Source organism: Leucoraja erinacea, chromosome 16 (assembly GCF_028641065.1).
Source record: "Leucoraja erinacea ecotype New England chromosome 16, Leri_hhj_1, whole genome shotgun sequence".
Taxonomy (NCBI): domain Eukaryota; kingdom Metazoa; phylum Chordata; class Chondrichthyes; order Rajiformes; family Rajidae; genus Leucoraja; species Leucoraja erinaceus.
In genome coordinates this window covers 34,090,473-34,111,186 of record NC_073392.1, presented here as the reverse complement: position 1 = coordinate 34,111,186, position 20,714 = coordinate 34,090,473, and the positions used below count along the sequence as shown (strand labels likewise).

Sequence of the window (20,714 nt, the reverse complement as noted above, 5' to 3'; positions counted from 1 at the left end):
ACAACCAGTCAAAATATAATTTTGCAAGGATTAGCGCACTTGAATTTATTACAAGAGGAAGTGGCGAGTTGATAATGATTAAGAATTAAATGCACTATAAAGAGGAACATTTGTGGTTGGAGAGTCATTTATTTTTTATGCGAGAAATAGTATCTATTAAGTTACTAGACCAAGTGCAGGAGAGAGGGGGGGGAGGAGGGGGGGGGGGGGGGGGAGGAGAGAGGGGGGGGGGGGAGAGAGAGGGGGGGGGGGGAGAGAGGGAGCAGCGAGGGCGGAGAGAGCCGAGAGGGGGGGGGGGAGCGGGGGGGGGGGGGAGAGGGGGGGGGGAGGAGAGAGGGGGGGGGGAGAGAGGGGGGGGGGAGGAGAGAGGGGGGGGAGGGGGGGGGAGGAGGAGGGGGGGGAGGAGAGGGGGGGGAGAGGAGAGAGGGGGGGAGGAGAGGGGGGGGGGGAGGAGAGGGGGGGGGGAGGAGAGGGGGGAGGAGGGGGGGGGTGTGGGGAGGGGGGGGGGGGGATGGGGGGGGGGAGAGGGGGGGGAGGAGAGAGAGAGGGGGGGGAGAGAGGGGGGGGGAGGGGGGGGGGGGGGGGGGGGGGGGGGGGGAGGGAGGGGGCAGTGCTTTTTTACCTCTAACCATATTTTCATTTTCAAACCAAATTAAGGGTACTCACAGTGCTGTAGACATTTGTCAGTGTCATTCAAAGCTCTGATTGAGGCACACCACTTGCAGAGACTGATTGAGGCACACCATTTGCAGAGACTGATTGAGGCACACCACTTCCTGGTTTTATAGTCGCTCCCCCTCCCTCCAGCAGGGGCAGCAGAGAGAATGGGGAATGTTGTAAAAACATTAATATCTCTGTCAATTTTCATCGACGGGAAAAATCCTCGGCACACACGCGGCGGAGGGGGGCTCTGAGCGAGGTGGCGTACTCTCGGAAACCGCAGCACAGAAAGCCGAAACCGGTCAAGAACAGAGTTTTAGTAATATAGATAGACAGATGGAGCTCAAGGTTAAAATGATTTATTAAAGAAAGTGCCTTACCCTGTGTATAATCCCAGCAGAATGGATGTACTGCGGGAGAAATCAGTCACAAAGTTAGTGGAATTTTAAAGCAATAAATATCTTTGCATCTTCATATCAAGGAATATAATTGTAAGACTGAATAATTGTCCCACTATATGTGAAGGCATATCCATTTTGAATTGGCGTAGATCGCTGCAGCCCTCTCGGGTTTAGGCTGGTGATTTTTCTCGAGTGAAGATAGGTTCCACTAGTGGCATTACACATGCAAGAATACAAATTATCAAATTATCAGAGCAGGAGAAATTTCCACCCAAAAATTTTCCACAGATAATGAGAATCTGAAATAAAATATGGGATTTCCGATGAATGTTGTCAGTTTGGGCAGCATATGCGAGGAGAAATAAATCATTGATCCGACCGACCCACTTGTAGCTGAAGAGACTCACGGCTGACCCAGTCTGATAACTTATTAGTTCTGTTTCTTGCTCCATGGATACTGTCCAAACTGGTGAGCATTTCCAACAAATTCAGTTGTAAGTTCTGCTTAACAATGAATTTTTCCTTCAGAGCTCATCCATCAAGGAACCATTTGGCTATTTACAATAAACTGTGAAAAATATGTAGTTAAATGTCCTTTTTACATACAAAATGCAGTAAAGCCTTACAATTGCCTTCATTAAGTGGTTATAGAGTTGATGAGATAGCTATGAAGTGACAATTCTACCAATCAATATAATAAGCTTCACTATCCTCAAATCTTTCAATTCCAAGTACTCATTCCTTTCCACCAACCCCATCTTACATTTGTTCCCAGAATTCAAAATAAAAATGAATTAGAATTGCAAATATAAATTACAATTGATGGATAGGGAATGTTCCGAGGTAGGACGGGTCAAACGCATGCAGGTGGGCTAGCATAGATGGGGCATCTTAGTCGGCAGGGCAAGTTGGGCTGAAGGGCCTGTTTCTGTGCTGTATGATACTATGACTCTAATGATATCTAAAATATAATTTAGGGTGGCACAGCGGTAGTGTGGTTGTCCTACAGCACCAGAGACCCGGGTATGATCTTGACAATGGGTGCTGTCGGTACGTAGTTTGTACATTGGTCCTGTGACCAGGTTTTCTCCGGGTGCTCTGGTTTTGTCTCACACTCCAAAGACGTGCAGGCTTCTGCAAATTGTAAATTGTCCCTAGTGTGTAGGATGGTGCTAGTGTACAGGGTGACCGCTGGTCGGTGCAGACATGGTGGGCCTGTTTCCGCGCTGTAAATCTAAATTCTATCTGAGGAAAATTTGTGGCAGATCAGTGATAGGGACAGAGGAGGAAATTTACTTCCTGGTTGTTATCGTAAGCATTGAATTGAACCTAGTCCATATATATTTTGAAAAAGGCAAATTGGTTGAATATAGATGTCCAACTATTGGAAATACTGACAGACAACAATGTGAATTTCACAATGACAAAAACATGAACACTACAAGTTAGCCTGTATCTATCTTTTTGGTTCAAAATCCAAGTTCGGTGTTGTAACCTGTCACTGTATTAAAAGCAGGAACGTGATACGAGACGTAAAATGGCTCATTCTGTTTGATTTAGGACCTGGGGCCAGAACTTATATCATGTGAAAGGTTACTGGACTGCTGATGATGGAGCCAATCAAGAAAATCCACATACGATCTCCTTCAAGAGTACAGACATGATCTGCAGACTCTTCCATCTGAATAGACCAAGTTATTAACAAGGTGATTTCTAGTTTTTAATTGATTTTTTTGAAACGCATAGCACAGCACAGTAACAGGCCTTTCGGCCCCACTAATCCATGCCATCCACTCATGCTAGTTCTATGTAATAAAAAAGACCTGCAAATGCTGGTTTATACCAGAGCCAGACACATAATGGTGGAGTTACTCAGCAGCTCAGGCAGCATCTCTGAAGAAAATGGATTGGTGACGTTTTGGGTCAAGGCCCTTCTTCAGAGTGAAGAAAGATCCCGACCCGAAACGTTATCTATCCATTTTCTCCAGAGATGTTGCTTGACCCACTGCGTTACTCCGGCATTCTGTTCTATGTTGTCCCACTTTCACATCCACTGGGGGTAATTTACAGAGGCCAATTAGCCTTTTTTGTGTGTAATGTGAATATGTTAGTTTGTGTCCAAGATGGCTGTCGGAAGGGAGAGTGGACGCTGGTGCGGTTTAGCTGCCGCTGCTCTCTCTTCACATTGTGTTTTTGATTTTTTTGTCTTTGGAGCGAATTCTGTCTTTAATTTGTGTATTGGTGATGTCCTTATTATTTATTTTACTCTGACTATATGTTTTTTCTCTCCTGTTAATTTCTGTAAGGTGTCCTTGAGACTTTGAAAGGCGCCCGCAAATAAAATGTATTATTATTATTATTATTACAAACCTGCACATCTTTGGGATGTGAGTGGAAGCCGAAGCACCCGTGTTTTGGAGCCTGGAAGGTTAAAGCAGCCTGGATCCTTCTCTGTGAATCGATCCTGTGCCACTGCCACATCCACCTACATCCTCCCCCACAACCCACTTCCCACCCCCACCCCGCCCAGTCTCCTCACCTTCAGGCCACATAGTATCTGGTACAATAGGAACACCACCATGTTGTCAGGGAGCTTCTGTTTCTTCATGACGTAACTCAGGTCATGTTCCATAAATGGCATCACCATGTAACTGTCAACAGAGTTATATTCACACAGTTTGTTACTTGGAAGTTATGTTTTTATCTCTGCTCCATACTATTATTGCAATATATTATCTTATTGCGCAATTGTGTATCTTACTGCGTTTCCCAAATTGGACAGATACACGTATAGGAATGGTTTTCCGGGGGTTTATGGGCCAAACGCGGGCAGGTGGGACTAGCGTAGATGAGGCATCTTGGTCAGCATGGGCAAGTTGTGCCAAAGGTCCTGTTTCTGAGTGTATGACTTTATGTCTCCACAGTGCATTTATGTAATAGTGCCAAATTCTTCCAGATCGCAGATGATCTAGAACATGGGATAGGAATTGCGGGAGATAGACACAAAATGCTGGAGGAACTCAGCGGGTCAGGCAGCATCTCTGGAGATCCTATTGCTCCAGAGATGCTGCCTGACCGGCAGAATTACTCCAGCACTTTGTGTCTACCTTTGGTATGAATCAGTATCTGCAGTTCTTTGTTTCGACACAGGAATTGTGGGCATCTTTGTAACACTTATTACTGAAAGGAAATATTCCCAATTGCCTTTTCAGGATAGGAAATAAGGACTTAATGTTAAGTGAGGACTGAAGAGCCAGCTCTACTATTGAGTGCTGGAGACACTGGACCCTGTCTAATAACTTACCCTCCATTTGTTTGCTCTGCAACCATGTAAATACTTCCTCTTAAAGATAAAATACAAAATCCTTTTGAAAATTACTATTGATTCTCTGTCTGCCAACATCAAGGACACATCAAGTGGAAAGTAACTTACTCTAATTTATTTTCTCTGGCTCTCTTGCCAACAACCTCACATCAATTTTGTCTAGCTACCTTCCTGATCCCAGAACAGGTTTTCCTGGTTTATTAACATTAATATCACATTTTTTTCTTAATCTATTGAAATGTTGGACAAGTCAGCAACTCTGGAGAGAGAAACAGAGGTAACATTTCTGGTCAATGATTGCTCATCTCAATTCAGATGAGATATCATTGTATGAAAATATTGAGTTGCTCATACTTACTTTAGTTGGCACTTGGGACAGGAACAACAGTCCATATTCTTTCTGCTGGCTTGCACATTCACCTCAACCACACTGCAGTGTAGAAGTACTGAGGGTGCTAGAAGTCAGGTACTGGCACGTCTATGATCTATGAGCCACCATCTCCAGAACCGGCTGTGGTTCATCCCGAGACAAGGTTCAGTTTGTATCTGGCTCCTCAGCTTCATACTAGCAACAACATATTGACAATGACCCCAATCATTTACTGGTGTCACCTATTTTCATTGAAATGGTTCAGTTTAGTTTAGAGACACATTGAGGCAATCTCAAGTGCAGCTCAGGCCATTAACTGTTGCAGTCTCCAAAGATGAGCATTTCCTGGACTTCCTATTTTTTTTCAGAGATATTGAATAAATAGGCCACCACTGTTGGCCAGATTATGGGTAATTATGAGTATAGGCGTGAGATTGACGATTGATTGAATGGTGCCAGAACAACAGCTTTGCTCCCAAAATCAGTAGGACCAAGGAGCAGATTATTGACTTTAGAAGAGGGAATCTGAGCATCTATGAACTTTTCTTACTCAATGGGATGGCAATTGAGAGAATCAAAAACTTCAAGTTCCTGGATAGGTAAATCTCTGCAGATCCATCCTGGACCCAGAACATTGACACAATCATAAAGAAGTCTCATCTAAGTCTCTACTTCTTTAGAAGATTGAGGAGATTCGGTATGTTGATGAATACTCTTGCACTTCTACAGGTGTACAGAAGGGAGCATATTGAGTGGTTGCAACCCGGCTTGGTTTGGCAACCCGAGCACCCAGGAACAAAGGAGATCATAAAAAGTAGTTGACACTGCCCGGTCCATCACGGGTACTGACCTCCCCAACATCAAAGGGATCTAATGGAGAAGTTTCGTAAAAGGCAGCCATCATCGTCAGAGACCCACAACATCCTGGCTACACACTCATTTCACTCCTGCCATCGGGAAGAATGTATCGGAGTCTGAAAGCTGTAACCACCAGGTTCAAGATCAGCTTCTTCCCAACAATCATCATGCTCTTGAACACTACAAACAACAACTAAGCTAGGAACCATGAAATGTCTTGGTGCAATGGTCCTTTATTGTCACACATGCACTGCATAGTGGAATTATTGCACCCGTTGCCACATTTTGTGCCATTTACAAAAAAAAAGTTCAAAGCTGGATGTACACAAGTGCCCCATCCAGGTAAGCCCAGGTGGGGAAACTTTTTTAAATCTTTTCCCTGTACGGAGGACCTGACCTTTTCTCTGTCGGGTCTCCGTTGTCGTTGGGGCCTAGCACCGTGGAGCGGCATCCAACGGGAACGACCTGGGGCTCCAGTCGTGGAGCCTGCGGACTTACCCACCATCGCGGAGCTGGTCGAGTTCGGAGCGGGAGGAGCTGTGGTGGCGCGCTGGTGCGGCCCAACTCCGGAGATTGGGATACTCCAGCCGCAGGTCTGGTGGACGCTAACACCGGGAGCCCGCGGGTCCCTGGCGGGAGACCGCTTTTCGGGGCTTCCGCAACGGCGACTTCTCCCGCCCGAGTTGCGGGGTTGAGGACGACCTGGAGCGGGGCCTTACATCGCCCCGCGCGGCTTTAAATGGCCCGCGGAACTTATTTACCATCGCCTGCCAGGGGCTTTGACTCTGACATCGGGAGGAGAATGGGGAGTGCAGGGGAGAGATAAGACTTTGCCTTCCATCACAGTGAGGAGGAGATTCGCTGTGATGGATGTTTGTGTAAATTGCGTTGTGACTTGGTTCTTCTACTTGTTTGTATGACTGCAGAAACCAAATTTCGTTTGAAATTTCGTTTGAAATTCAAAAGACAAAAAATAAATTGTTGTATCATTGTGAACCCCAGACTGCTGCGGGGCCTCCTCCATCGCTCTTGAATGGCTCTAAACACTAAGGATTTCGGGCTTTTTTGTACTGATACAGGAAACCCACATGATAACAGACCATAATGGGGGAATTGCCGATTGGCCGCTATAATCCACCGGGTGGCGCCAGCAATGGCTGCCACACCAACAGTCTGTCTGTCCCTTCCCTCTTTGTGTTTTAATAGTATGTGTTAAATGTATGTTTTTAGTGTTCTTTAGCTTGTTTTATGTGGGGGTTGGGGGAAACTTTTTCTAATCTCTTACCTCGATGGAGATGCAATTTTTTTACGTATTGTATATCCGTCCGCACTGCGGCCTAACATCGAGGATTTGGCGGCCTTTGCTGCAGACCAACCTCTGAGAGCTCCACTGCGGGTGCCTGTGGATTTACCATCGCGGAGCTCCCGATTCCTTAGCCAGGGATCTACCTCGGAGTTCCAACCATGGGTGCGTGCGGACTTAACATCACGAAGCTCGCGGTCTTTGGTGAGAGACCGACTTTGGGAACTCCAAGCCGCGGGAGTTCGACCGCCCTGATGCTGGAGCTTCGACCGCCGGCTACGGGAGATTCGATCGCCCCGATGGATGGTTCAACTGCCCCGACCGCGGGACAATAAAGAGGAAAATTGGACTTTTTTCCCTTCCATCACAGTGAGGAATGTGGGGAATCCGCTGCGGTGGATGTTTATGTTAACTTTCATGTAGTTGTGTGTCTTGTTGCTTTTTATTCCCATATGGTTGTATGGTATTTCGCATTTCTCTGTACCTTAATTGGTACACGTGACAATAAAATACCTTTGAAACCTTTAAGGTATTATCATTGTATGTAGTAGAAACAAAGAACTGCAGATGCTGGCTATAACACAAAAGGACACAAAATGCTGGAGGAACTCAGCGGGTCAGGCAGCATCTCTGGAGATCCTATTGCTCCAGAGATGCTGCCTGACCCGCAGAATTACTCCAGCACTTTGTGTCTATCTTTGGTATGAATCAGTATCTGCAGTTCTTTGTTTCCACACAGGAATTGTGGGCATCTTTGTAACACTTATTACTGAAAGGAAATATTCCCAATTGCCTTTTCAGGATAGGAAATAAGAACTTAATGTTAAGTGAGGACTGAAGAGCCAGCTCTACTATTGAGCGCTGGAGACACTGGACCCTGTCTAATAACTTACCCTCCATTTGTTTGCTCTGCAACCATGTAAATACTTCCTCTTAAAGATAAAATACAAAATTATTTTGAAAATTACTATTGATTCTCTGTCTGCCAACATCAAGGGAGTGGATTCCAGGACACATCAAGTAGAAAGTAACTTACTCTAATTTCTTTTCTCTGGCTCGATTGCCAACAACCTCACATCAATCTTGTCTAGCTACCTTCCTGATCCCAGAACAGGTTTTCCTGGTTTATTAACATTAATATCACTTTTTTTTTTAATCTATTGAAATGCTGGACAAGTCAACAACTCTGGAGAGAGAAACAGAGGTAACATTTCAGGTCAATGATTGCTCATCTCAATTCAGATGAGATATCATTGTATGAAAATATTGAGTTGCTCATACTTACTTTAGTTGGCACTTGGGAAGGGAACAACAGTCCATATTCTTTCTGCTGGCTTGCACATTCACCTCAACCACACTGCAGTGTAGATGTACTGAGGGTGCTAGAAGTCAGGTACTGGCACGTCTATGATCTATGATCCACCATCTCCAGAACCGGCTGTGGTTCATCCCGAGACAAGGTCCAGTTTGTATCTGGCTCCTCAGCTTCATACTAGCAACAACATATTGACAATGACCCCAATCATTTACTGGTGTCACCTATTTTCATTGAAATGGTTCAGTTTAGTTTAGAGACACATTGAGGCAATCTCAAGTGCCGCTCAGGCCATTAACTGTTGCAGTCTCCAAAGATGAGCATTTCCTGGACTTCCTATTTTTTTTTCAGAGATATTGAATAAATAGGCCACCACTGTTGGACAGATTATGGGTAATTATGAGTATAGGAGTGAGATTGACGGTTGATTGAATGGTGCCAGAACAACAGCTTTGCTCCCAACGTCAGTAGGACCAAGGAGCAAATTATTGACTTTAGACGAGGGAAGCTGAGCATCTATGAACTTTTCTTACTCAATGGGATGGCAATCGAGAGAATCACAGTGAGGAATGTGGGGAATCCGCTGTGGTGGATATTTATGTTAACTTTCATGTAGTTGTGTGTCTTGTTGCTTTTTATTCCCATATGGTTGTATGGTATTTCGCATTTCTCTGTACCTTAATTGGTACACGTGACAATAAAATACCTTTGAAACCTTTAAGGTATTATCATTGTATGTAGTAGAAACAAAGAACTGCAGATGCTGGCTATAACACAAAAGGACACAAAGTGCTGGAGGAACTCAGCAAGTCAGGCAGAATCTCTGGAGAACACAGATAAGTGGCTTTGCGGGTCAGGTCCCTGCGCCAGACCGATTCAGTCTGATGAGTTACTCTAGTATTTTATGTTGTTAGGGGTTGATGCGGCTGGTGTGCATCAGCGAGCCATTCTTCACCAGCTACTGTACTGTCCAGTGATAAGGCTGTTGTTGTGACTCACATTGTAGCCCCTTGCTGGCAGAGCTTTCCTCAGGCTACCACCGATAGGACGTGCTCGGTCACTGTGATGCTCCCTGCCCTCTCACTAGGCCGCTTCTTCCTGTCGGCCGTCACTTTGTCCGTTCCCCCACCGCCACCTCCTCCTCCTCCCGTCGCTTTGTCCACTCTGCCGCTTCCTCCTCCACTGTTGCCTCCTCCTCCAAGGTGGAATATGTCGGTGACTCCAGGGGAGAGGCCGCGGGTAGTGAGAGGGGAGGGAGCCCCATGATAACCAAGTGCAACCTGTCGGTGGCAGCGGCCTGAAGAAAGCACTGCCGACCAGTAGCTACAATGTGACCCACAACAACAGCCCAGTCAACTGGGCTCGGCTGCTGGTGAAGACGGGCTCATGGTGCACCTTGTGAGCCGGGGGAAGCTTCGGTAGGTCCGTCCACTATAACTGAAATCTGTTATAAGGGGATCGTTAAAACAAAGGTTTACTGGATTGGGGATTTAAATATATTTGTTTTTGTTTGTGTATGAAATATCTATGAGTGCTGTGTTTACAGACCGGTTTAACTGCTGTCAGTAAGAATTTCATTATTCTATTTTTGATACATATGACAATTAGACAAGCTTGACTATGTTGTCAAAGGCATGCTGCCCGAGGCAGCAGAAGGTTCCTGCAAGTGTTGAATGGGTCATTGGTATGGCATGGCAACCAGTAACAAAAGTATGCAGGAGTAAGGATGCAAGGCTGCAGAATAATGCAGATATGTGGAGGTGGGAATGAGATTTGAGCATTTTGAATTTAATGCCCTGAGAATGTCAGGAATGAGTAGGTTAACCTATGTTGAGCGTTTGCCAGCACTGGGCCTATACTCGCTGGAGTTTAGAAGAATGAGGGGTGAGATTAAAACTTACAGAACAGTGAAAGGCTTGGATAGGAAGGATGTGGAGGGGATGTTTCCACTGGTGGGAGAGTCTCAGACTAGAGGTCATATTCTCAGAATTAAGGGACGTTCCTTTAGGAAAGAGATGAGGAGATAGTTATTCAGTCAGAGGGTGGTGAATCTGTGGAATTCTTTATCACACAAGGTTGTGGAGGCCGTCAGTGGATATTTTAAAGAGATAGATACATTTTTGATTAGTACAGGTGTCTGAGGTTATGCGGAAAAGGCAGGAGAATGGGGTTAGGATGGAGAGATAGATCAACCAGGATTGAAAGGCGGAGTAGACTTGATGGACTGAATGGCCTAATTCTACATAGGATGAACTAATGGACATTAGTGACTCTACTTTAGATATACAGCATGGAACCAGGCCCCTCGGCCCACCGAGTTTGTGCTGGCCAGTGATCACCGTACGCTAGCACTATCTTGCACACAATGGACAACTTACAATTTTACCAAAGCTAATTAACCTACAAACCTGAAGTTCGTTGGAGTGTGGGAGGTAACCAGAGCACCTGGAAAAAACCCATGCAGTCACTGGGAGAAAGTACAACCAGCATACAGTCAGGGTTGAACCCGGATCTCTGGCACTACAAGGCAACAACTCTACTGCTGCACCACTGTACCACCCTAATAATGATAAGATGATTTTCATTATCTGCACTTTTTTGATTTTCTTTCTGCTTAATCTATTCTATGGTTTGTTCATACATTCCCTGACTTGTATTCCAACATTCTGTACAGATAGTACCCGTAGTCAGAATTGAACCCAGATCTCTGGCAACTCCACCACTGCGCTACCATGCTGCCCTAAATTGAGGATTGTAACAGATGAAGCCTGAGTGCTCTAAGTTGTTATGCAAAGAGAATGGAATTCAGAAGACTAACAAGGAAAGTAGTCAAAGAGGTTATACCAGGAATTGGTAGAGGTTTATGTAACAGCAAGACATGGCATGTCATAGAGGAATCCAAAACATTATAAATGTAGTAAAAAATAGCAAACATTAGGCATGTACTCACAAGCTCTGGAATGTCTGCAAGTAGTCTTCTGGTGAAAATACATTCAGCAAACAGACCACCTGCAAAAGCAAAATTGGTGGCACTAGTCACAGTTGAAACATGATCAAACTGAACATACTATGTTAATGTGTTCAGAATTTATTTGTGATACCCATGGATCTGAACTTACGTTTTCATGTTTGATATGTTTAAGCAGTCGCAGTTCACGGTATGCCCTCTTGGCATGCATTAAAGACTGGAAGGGGCGGTGCAGCTTTTTCACAGCAACTTTCTCCCCTGTCTTCTGGTCAACAGCTGAGCTACACAAGAAACAGGGTATTAGACTTGCTGGCTGATGAGGTGGTGCCAGTGGAGAGTGCTCATCGCAGGTGTCAGAGGTCATGGAGAGGAAGAAACAGACAGACATTTCCCACTAAGTGCGAAACACTATTAACAGAGGCCTGGCTAATCGTTAGAGACACAGCATGGAAACAGGCTATTTGACCCACCAGGTCCGCACCGACCAGCGATCACCCATACAGTAGTTCTGTCCTACACACTAGGGACAATATACAGAAGCCAATTAACCTACAAACCTGCACGTGTGGGAGCAAAGCGGAGCACCCAGAGAAAAATACACGCAGTCACAGGGACAACGTACAAACTCTTCACAGCCAGCAACCATAATCAGGGTCGAACCCAGGTCTATGGCACTGCAAGGCAGCAACTCTACCGCTGCGCCACGGTGCTGCCATCTCTGCTGAGAATAATAAACCCCTCAGAAAGTCAAGGAGTAAACTAAACAGTAGCAGTGGAAATAAAACTTTTGGTTTGTAGGAAAAATAAGTTTTAATGCTGAGAACTCCATGGAAGGGGACACACTCAGAAAAAGGTGTAGGTCGTTTAAGACCTTTAAGTTGATGGTAGTGAATCGTCTTGAGTTCTCAGCACTGGGAGGGCTGCAGAGGCTCCGTTATTGAGTACATTCAAAATAGCAATCACCAGATCTTTGGGCATTAAGGAAATCAAGGGTTATGGAGGTTGCGCCATAATAAACCTGTCTGTTTATTATCTTAACTAAAGATGCAGAATGGGTGGCACAGTGGTGTAGCAGGTAGAGCCACTGCCTAAAAGGGCCAGAAACCCAGATTTGTTCCTAACCTTGCGTACTGTCTGTGTGGAGTTTGCACACTCTCCCTGTGACCTCATGGTTTTTGCCTCCAGTTTCTTCCCACATCCCAAAGACGTTTGGGATTGTAGGTTAATTGGACTCTGTAAAGTGCCTCGGTTGTGAATGCAAAAAAAGGGATAATGTAGAATTAGTGTGAAGGGGTGATCGATGGTCGGTGTGGACCCGGTGCCTGTTTCCATGCTGTATCTTTCAGTCAAATAATCAAAAAAACACCATGTTCTTATCTGCCCCTTCAGATGATGTAAAAACAAATTCCAAGGCACTTTTTCAAAGAAGAAAAAAGCAGTTGTCCAAGAATCTTGAACAAACACATACCTTAAGGGCCTGTCCCACTTACATGACATGTTGCGGGGTGACGCCTGTTTGCTCGTGAGTAGTCGCCCAAAGAGTTGTACCTTTTTCTGGTCGCCGCTGGATTTTCAACATTTTGAAAATTTTTGGCGACCTGCTGCGACTATGACGGGTGCCGGCAAATCGCCAAAAAAAATTGTGCAAGTAGGACAGGCTCTTTTACCAACACCAGCAATACCAGTCATTGCTAGCCATGGTAATTGCCTCTGAGTAGGAAGTAAATTTTCCAATTGTAATGTCCTTAAGACATTCAGTCCTTAAGATATCTTCTGACTTAAGGGTCTGAAGAAGGGTTCCAACCCAAAACGTCACCTATTCTTTTTCCCCAGCAATGCTGCCTGACACTGAGTTACTCCAGCAGTTTGTGTCTATTCTTATGACAGTTTTATTTTAGAACATTTTTTTCTTTATATTTGTTGAGTAAATTGATTATCTCACTGATTGCAGGTCATAAAGTTAGTCAATAATTCTCCAAGGTGTTTTTTTCCCCCACTGTGTTTAGTCACATAAATAAGAAATAATGAAACTATCAGTGGAGAGAAATAGCATTGTCCATTATCCAGAAATGTTTCAATTCCCCTTGCACGGTTCCATCTTTCTCTGATTCTCCATCATCGATCCCGGACTTGGCATTCTGAGCAAAGCAACCTGAATGGAACGGGGATATGTCACAGTGAATGCCCCATCATCAATGTCTACATTAGAAACAGAAAATAGGTGCAGGAGTAGGTCATTTAGCCCCTCGAGGCAGCAACACCATTCAATATGATCATGACTGATCATCCAAAATCAGTACCCCGTTCCTGCTTTCTCCCCATATCCCTTGATTCATTAGCCCAAAAAGCTATATCTAACTCTCTTTTGAAAACATCCAGAGAATTGGCCTCCACTGCCTTCTGTGGCAGAGAATTCCACAGATTCACAACTCTCTGGGTGAAATTAGTTTTTCCTCATCTCAGTCCTAAATGGCTTACCCTTTATTCTTAATCTCATTACAACAACTACACTTCAGTGCTTCAATGACTGCAGAGTTGTGTGAGATACTTGGTGAGATACTTTATGCTCTATTTTAATCCAAAACTTTTAATAAGCAAATGTATTACAAAATGAGAGATTCGCCAGAAAAAGACAATGACAGTGCCCGAAAGTAAACTGAAAATTGCAAGTCAAATACTGGAGACAATATGTTTGATTCATGCAGCACAGTAACAGGGCATTCCTGCCATCGTGTCTATGTCAGTGCTAGCAATTTCAGAGAACAGGCAATTAGTCAAACTTCTTGATCTTTCCCATTAGTATTGTAGATCTCTCCTTTAACAATATCACCAATTCAAAATTGATAAATAGTGCAAGCAAAATACAAGTAATGGAGGAGCACAAATTATTCTCAATATTCAACAACATTTTAAATTATGTTTATTAAATGTGTGCCACTAAAATGTACAATCAAATATTGCTAAAAATGTTTATTCACAGTTTAAGGAGGTCCATTCCTTTATACATTTACTTTAGACTTTAGAGGTACAGTGTGGATACAAGCCACCGGGTCCACGCCGACCAGCGTTCACCCCATTACCAGCACTATCCCACACACCAAGGACAGTTTACAATTTATAGAAACCAATTAACCTACAAACTATTTATTTGGAGTGTGGGAGGAAACTGGAGCACCCAGAGAAAACCCATGCAGTCACAGGAAGAACGTACAAACTCCCTACAGACCCATAGTCAGGATTGAACCCAAGTCTCTGCCGCTGTAAGGCAGCTGTGCCACCCTTGTCACTGTGTATTTTGAAGGTCCTCTTATTTTATATATCCCATTGGATATTGGTACATTATTCTCAGGAAGGGTCTAGTCCCGAAACGTCATCAATTCCTTCTCTCCAGAGATGCTGCGTGTCCCGCTGAGTTACTTCAGCTTTTTGTGTCTATCTTTGGTTTAAGCCAGCATCTGCAGTTCCTTCCTACACATTATTCTTATGTCCATTGGTCAACTGTTAATAAATCATGCAGCTATCATGCTGATAACATATTACAGGGACTGTTCTGACCCATTTGTGAACTGAAGTAAATGGTTGGTCCTGCCTGTTCAAAAATCTCATTGTTAACCGGTACCAAAAACTGCCTCCCCAGCCTGCCTGAATGCCTACCATCCGGTGGCCCTTACCTCGGTAGTCATGAAATGAGCACGTATTTATTTAGTTGGGTTGAAAATGTGTGCAATACTAATTGACATATTTGCACAGAAATGTCATGACCCTTTTACCATATTTGTTATTAATATCACACAACATTTCATCCCAATTTTTAAAGACTTATTCTCAACCTACTGGCAACACTGAAATGGCTGTTTTTATTTATCTTCCCACTTTCCCAGGCTTTGTTGCTTGGTCGTGATTTTTGGACATGCTTCAAAGAGATTTTGGATCTAATTATATAATCAGGGAATGTAAAGGCCAAAACACTCAGGTTAACAGGTAGTAAACCAGTAGTAAAGGTTTGGTGATATTGGAAGTGTAGAAATGTGGCACATATTCATATGAGTGACATTGCCTCTATCGCTACTTGGTGTTACTGTAACACTCTAACCATGGCCTTAACTCTTGGTAAAAGCATCCCTGTTTTTGATCTATCTTTAAATAACGTGCCTCCTGTTATTATTTCATGATGTAACTAACCATTGCTTAGACAATGAACCAAACCCTCAACCACAGGGAAGAGTTTGATAAAGTTAAATCTAAAACATATTTTTGAATACACTGCCACAGTCAAGTAATGGATGCACATTCAAAATAGTGAGAAACTGATTCAGAGCTGATTGTTCAAGATCCACCATTGTCTCTCCTTCTCTACAGATATGGCTGTATCTTTCTGTTTTGACAGCAGACAAAACATTTGGTCTTCCTGTTTAAACATGATATGTACATCAAAGGGTGGTCCATTATTGAAAATGATCCAAACCCTTTAACCCTCCGACACAGAGTGCTGGAGTAACTCAGTAGGTCAGGTAGCATCTCTGGAGGACACGGTGAGGTGACATTACGGCTCAGGAGCATTTGTCAGTCAGAGCCCTTCATACGCTTATGTGATAGGAGCAGAATTAGGCCATTCGGCCCATCAAGTCTACCCTGCCATTCAATCATGGCTGATCTATCTTTCCTTCTCAATCCCATTCCCCTGCCTTCTCCCCATAATGCCTGACACCCGTCCTAATTGTGAATCTATCTATCTCAGCCTTAAAAATATCCATTGACTTGGCCTCCACAGCTGTGGCAATGAATTCCACAGATTCACCACCCTCTGTCTAAAGAAATTCTTCCTCATCTCCTTCCTAAAGGAACATCCTTTAATTCTGAGGCTATGGACTCTGGTCCTAGACTCTCCCATTAGTGGAAACATCCTCTCCACATCCACTCTATCCAAGCCTTTCACTATTCGAGTCAGTTCAGTCAGTTTCATTCATTTTAATTCTGTTTCCAACTCCTCATTTTAAAGTAATTGTCCCCTTGACGGTTTGGTCTACATCTATCAAGGCCATTATCCCTGTTCTCTCCAACTCTCCTCCCCGATGCTGCCCGACCTGCTACCATGCTCTCCACAATGTTTGGGGTAAATACCCATCATTTATTTATTTGCCTCTGTACTCCACTACTTGAGATTTGTAATAGAAAAATAAAATCACATGTGGTTAAAGTGCGCATTGTCAGATTTTAATAAAGGCCATTTTTATGCATTTTGGTTTCACCATGTAGAAATTACAGCTGTGTTTATTCATAGTCCTTCCATTTCAGGGCACCATAATGTTTGGGACATAGTAATGTCATGTAAATGAAAGTAGTCATGTTTAGTATTTTGTTACATATCCTTTGCATGCAATAACTGCTGGAAGTCTGCGATTCATGGACATTACCAGTTGCTGGGTGTCTTCTCTGGTGATGCTCTGCCAGGCCTGTATTGCAGCCATCTTTAACTTATGCTTGTTTTGGGGGCTAGTCCCCTTCAGTTTTCTCTTCAGCATATAAATGGCATGCTCGATTGGGTTCAGATCCAGTGATTGACTTGGCCACTCAAGAATTGACCTTTTTTAGCTTTGAAAAATTCCTGTTGCTTTGGCAGTATGTTTGGGATCAATGTCTTGCTGTAGAATGAACCGCTGGCCAATGGGTTGTGAGGCATTTGTTTGAACTTGATGTGGCTATACACTACAGAATTAATTATGCTAATACCATCATCATTGAAGATAGGCGAGTCAGTACCTTCAGCAGCCAAAACACCCCCACCACTGTGTTTCAGAGATGAGGTGGTATTGTTTGGATCTTGGGCAGTTCCTTCTCTCCTCCATACTTTGCTCTTGCTATCACTCTGATATAAGATCATTTTTGCCTCATCTGTCCATAAGACCTTTTTCCAGAACTGAGGTTGCTCTTTTAAGTACTTCTTGGCAAACTGTAACCTGGCCATCTATTTTTTGCGGCTAACCAGTGGTTTGCATCTTGCAGTGTAGCCTCTGTATTTCTGTTCATGAAGTCTTCAGCGGACAGAGGTAATTGACAAATCCACACCTGTAGAATGTTTCTGATCTGTCGGACAGGTGTTTGGGGATTTTTCTTTATTATAGAGAGAATTCTTCTGTCATCAGCTGTGGAGGTCTTCCTTGGCCTGCCAGTCTCTTTGCGATTAGTAAGCTCAGCAATGCTCTCTTTCTTCTTAATGATATTCCAAACAGTGGATTCTGGTAAGCCTAATGTTTGGCTGATGTCTCTAACAGTTTTATTCTTGTTTCTCAGTCTCATAATGGCTTTTTTGACTTTCATTGGCACAACTTTGGTCCTCATGTTGATAAACAGCAATAAATGTTTCCAAAGGTGATGGAAAGACTGGAGGAAAGACTAGGCGCTGAGAGCTTTCTTATACCTGCATTAAGGAGGCAATTAAACACACCTGAGAAAATACAAACGCCTGTGAAGCCATGTGTCCCAAACATTATGGTGCCCTGAAATGGGGGTCTATGTGTAAACACTGCTGTAATTTCTACATGGTGAAACCAAAATGTATAAAAATACCCTTTAATAAAATCTGACAATGTGCTCTTTAACCACATGCATTTTTTTCTATTACAAATCTCAAATTGTGGAGTACAGAAGCAAATAAATAAACGATGGTCTTTGTCCCAAACATTATGGAGGGTACTGTAGGTATTTCTAGCATTTCTCTGCTTCTGTTTGCACTGGTCAAGGTTTACATGGGAAATTGGCACATGTCTGTAACCACTTCAGGACAAACAAACTAAGGAATGGTTTTAAGATGTATTGGAGGTGTGGAGGTCCAGTGAGCGGATTGGCTTCCATCTCTGTATTTTGACAGAAACCCCATGGGAAGAGGAGATGGACTTTAGAAATGGGCAAAACAGACTTAATGGAGATACAAGGAACTGCAGATGCTGGTTTACTAAAAAAAAAGACAAAGTACTGGAGTACCTCAGCAGTCAGGGAGCATCTCTGAAGAACATGGATAAAGAAGGTCCAACTGAAGCAGGCTCCCCAGCCATAATGTCACCAATCCATGTCCTCCAGAGATGCTACCTGACCCGTTGAGTTACTCCAGCACTGTGTCCTCCGTCTGATTAATGGGTTCGGCTCATCTTTACATATTCTGTTGTGCTGCTGTAAGTAAAAAAAAAATTGGTCTGTTTGGGACATATGACAATAAAACACTCTTGACGGTGTTAAGTCAAGTCAAGTCAAGTTTATTTGTCACATACACATACGAGATGTGCAGTGAAATGAAAGTGGCAATGCTCGCGGATTTTTGTGCAAAAGACAAACAACAAAACAACCAAACAAATTATAAACACAATCATAACACACATATTCTTTTACATAATAAATAATAGAAGGAAAAACGTTCTGTAGAGTTAGTCCCTGGTGAGATAGGCGTTTACAGTCCGAATTGCTTCTGGGAAGAAACCCCTTCTCAACCTCTCCGTTCTCACTGCATGGCAACGGAGGCGTTTGCCTGACCGTAGCAGCTGGAACAGTCCGTTGCAGGGGTGGAAGGGGTCTCTCATGATTATGTTTGCTCTGGAGTTGCACCTCCTGTTGTATAGTTCCTGCAGGGGGGTGAGTGAAGTTCCCATAGTGCGTTCGGCCGAATGCACTACTCTCTGCAGAGCCTTCTTGTCCTTGGCAGAGCAATTCCCAAACCAGATGGTAATGTTACTGGACAAGATGCTTTCCACCGCCGCTGCATAGAAGCACTGGAGGATCCTCGGAGACACTCTGAATTTCCTCAATTGCCTGAGGTGGTAAAGGCGCTGCCTTGCCACTGCCTTGTTAACGGACTAGTCTTCATATACACACCATGCCTGAAGACGTAGTGTTGTCACCTTATCTCCCTGCCCAGTTGATCACTCCCGTTTCTAAACTTGTTTCTAAACTATTTGCATCCATTTAATTTAATGATATTCCTTTACTCGCTCTCTCGCTCTCCCCCCCCCCCCCCCCCCCCCCGATGTTGTCGACATCGATAATTTCATGGCAGATAATGAAACCCAATAAATTATATTTGTAATCTCTATTGACTTTGGTGGCCGACAGATCCCAAGCCCAGTAGTGTAAACACGGCGACCACTCCCAACCCATTCCACATCTTTGGGCGAGTAAGTTACTCCAGTTTTTCGTCTCCAAAATTCTGGACAATTTGCCTGGAGTTTCATGCTGTGTGTGTACTGCTCTTATCAATAGTTTTACCACCATATACGACGCGCCGCTTTACCATCTCCCCTCCCTCCTAACACCCATGCTGTTAGTTGTTGTGTCCTTTCTAGACCTCCTCAAGGACAGTCAAAGATCAAGCAACTCCTCAGGACCCACAACCCGGCCCCGTCTGAAGCTCAGACCCGTGAATGTGCTGTAACAGTCACCGCTTGCTCACCACACACTGCCGTACGCCCCACTTCCTATCGGGCTGAGATCGATGTACTTGACCGGCACTTCCCACAGTGTCTTGTTCACTTCTTTTCGGTGGAAGCCTCTCCTGGTCGGCGTTCCCATTTCCTCTCTCCCCGGGGCAGAGCTAAAATCCAAGCGGGAGCGGTGCAACCAGAGGCGAGCAGCTCTCTGCAAGTTGTCCAGGTTTGTCTCACCTGCCCAGCTCCTCGCGATTGCGCACTCAAACTGGAACAAACACCCTGCCCTCTGTTAACTCTTGGTGTACAGTTAAGCTTATAAATCGTAGGAGCAGAATTAGGCCATTCGGCCCATCGAGGCAATTCAATCGTCATGGCTGATGTATCCTTCCCTCTCAACCCCATTCTCCTGCCTTCTCCCCATAACCAGTGAAAGGGTGTGGTGCCCCGAAACTGTACCCTTCCCATTTCCATTCCACCGGTAACAAGATTTCCAATAATTTTTATTACAAGAGACCCAGCACAGTACTTGTGTCCGAACACTTGCTTCATAAGTTCATTAGTCCAGGAGCAGAATCAGGCCATTCTGTCCATCAAGTCTACTCCACCATTCAATCATGGCTGATCTAACTCCCTCTCAACCCCATTTTCATGCCTTCCCCCTATAACCTTCGACACCCATACTAATCACTAGTCTTACCCAGGCATTTTGTTAGCTGGTCGGCACTTCAAATTCCAGAACAAGTTCACAGTTGTCTCAACCTGACTGTTGATCTTATCCCCATCCTGAGGCAGATAAAAATAATTCCCTTTAGGATCAGATAAAATAAATAGAAATGGTGGAAACGATCGGTTTTGTCAAAAGTCAGAGCCAGTGAAAAGGGAAATTAAGTTAATGGTTCAGGGTAAAACAGACAGTGATGGATCATTGGGGCTGAGGTTGGTTTTATCCTGGGCCTGGCCTAGACGGCCATTGAAGGCTCAAGACTGTGGGCAGTCGATGGTTCTGCCTGCCCTTCTTCCGAGCCTATGTTGGTGTCCACATGTCCCTGGAGAGGGAGCAAGGGGTGTTCAGGGGAATTTGGAGACCTTCCAATGATACT

At 44.2% G+C, this 20,714-nt stretch overlaps 1 protein-coding gene across 1 annotated transcript in view; it reads right to left on the bottom strand.

The window, feature by feature from the left end:
• zgc:171775 (STKc_p38 domain-containing protein) overlaps positions 1 to 19,900 on the bottom strand; it is a 42,416-nt gene extending 22,516 nt beyond the window's left edge. Inside the window, exons 1-5 of the mRNA XM_055648128.1 lie at positions 19,638 to 19,900; positions 11,352 to 11,481; positions 11,183 to 11,241; positions 3,601 to 3,712; positions 1,041 to 1,070 (exon numbers count right to left, since the gene is read on the bottom strand). Coding sequence (XP_055504103.1) covers positions 1,041 to 1,070; positions 3,601 to 3,712; positions 11,183 to 11,241; positions 11,352 to 11,481; positions 19,638 to 19,756 — 450 coding nt within the window. The 5' untranslated portion in view covers positions 19,757 to 19,900. The remainder of the gene's footprint in view (positions 1 to 1,040; positions 1,071 to 3,600; positions 3,713 to 11,182; positions 11,242 to 11,351; positions 11,482 to 19,637) is intronic.
• Positions 19,901 to 20,714: the final 814 nt, after the last annotated feature.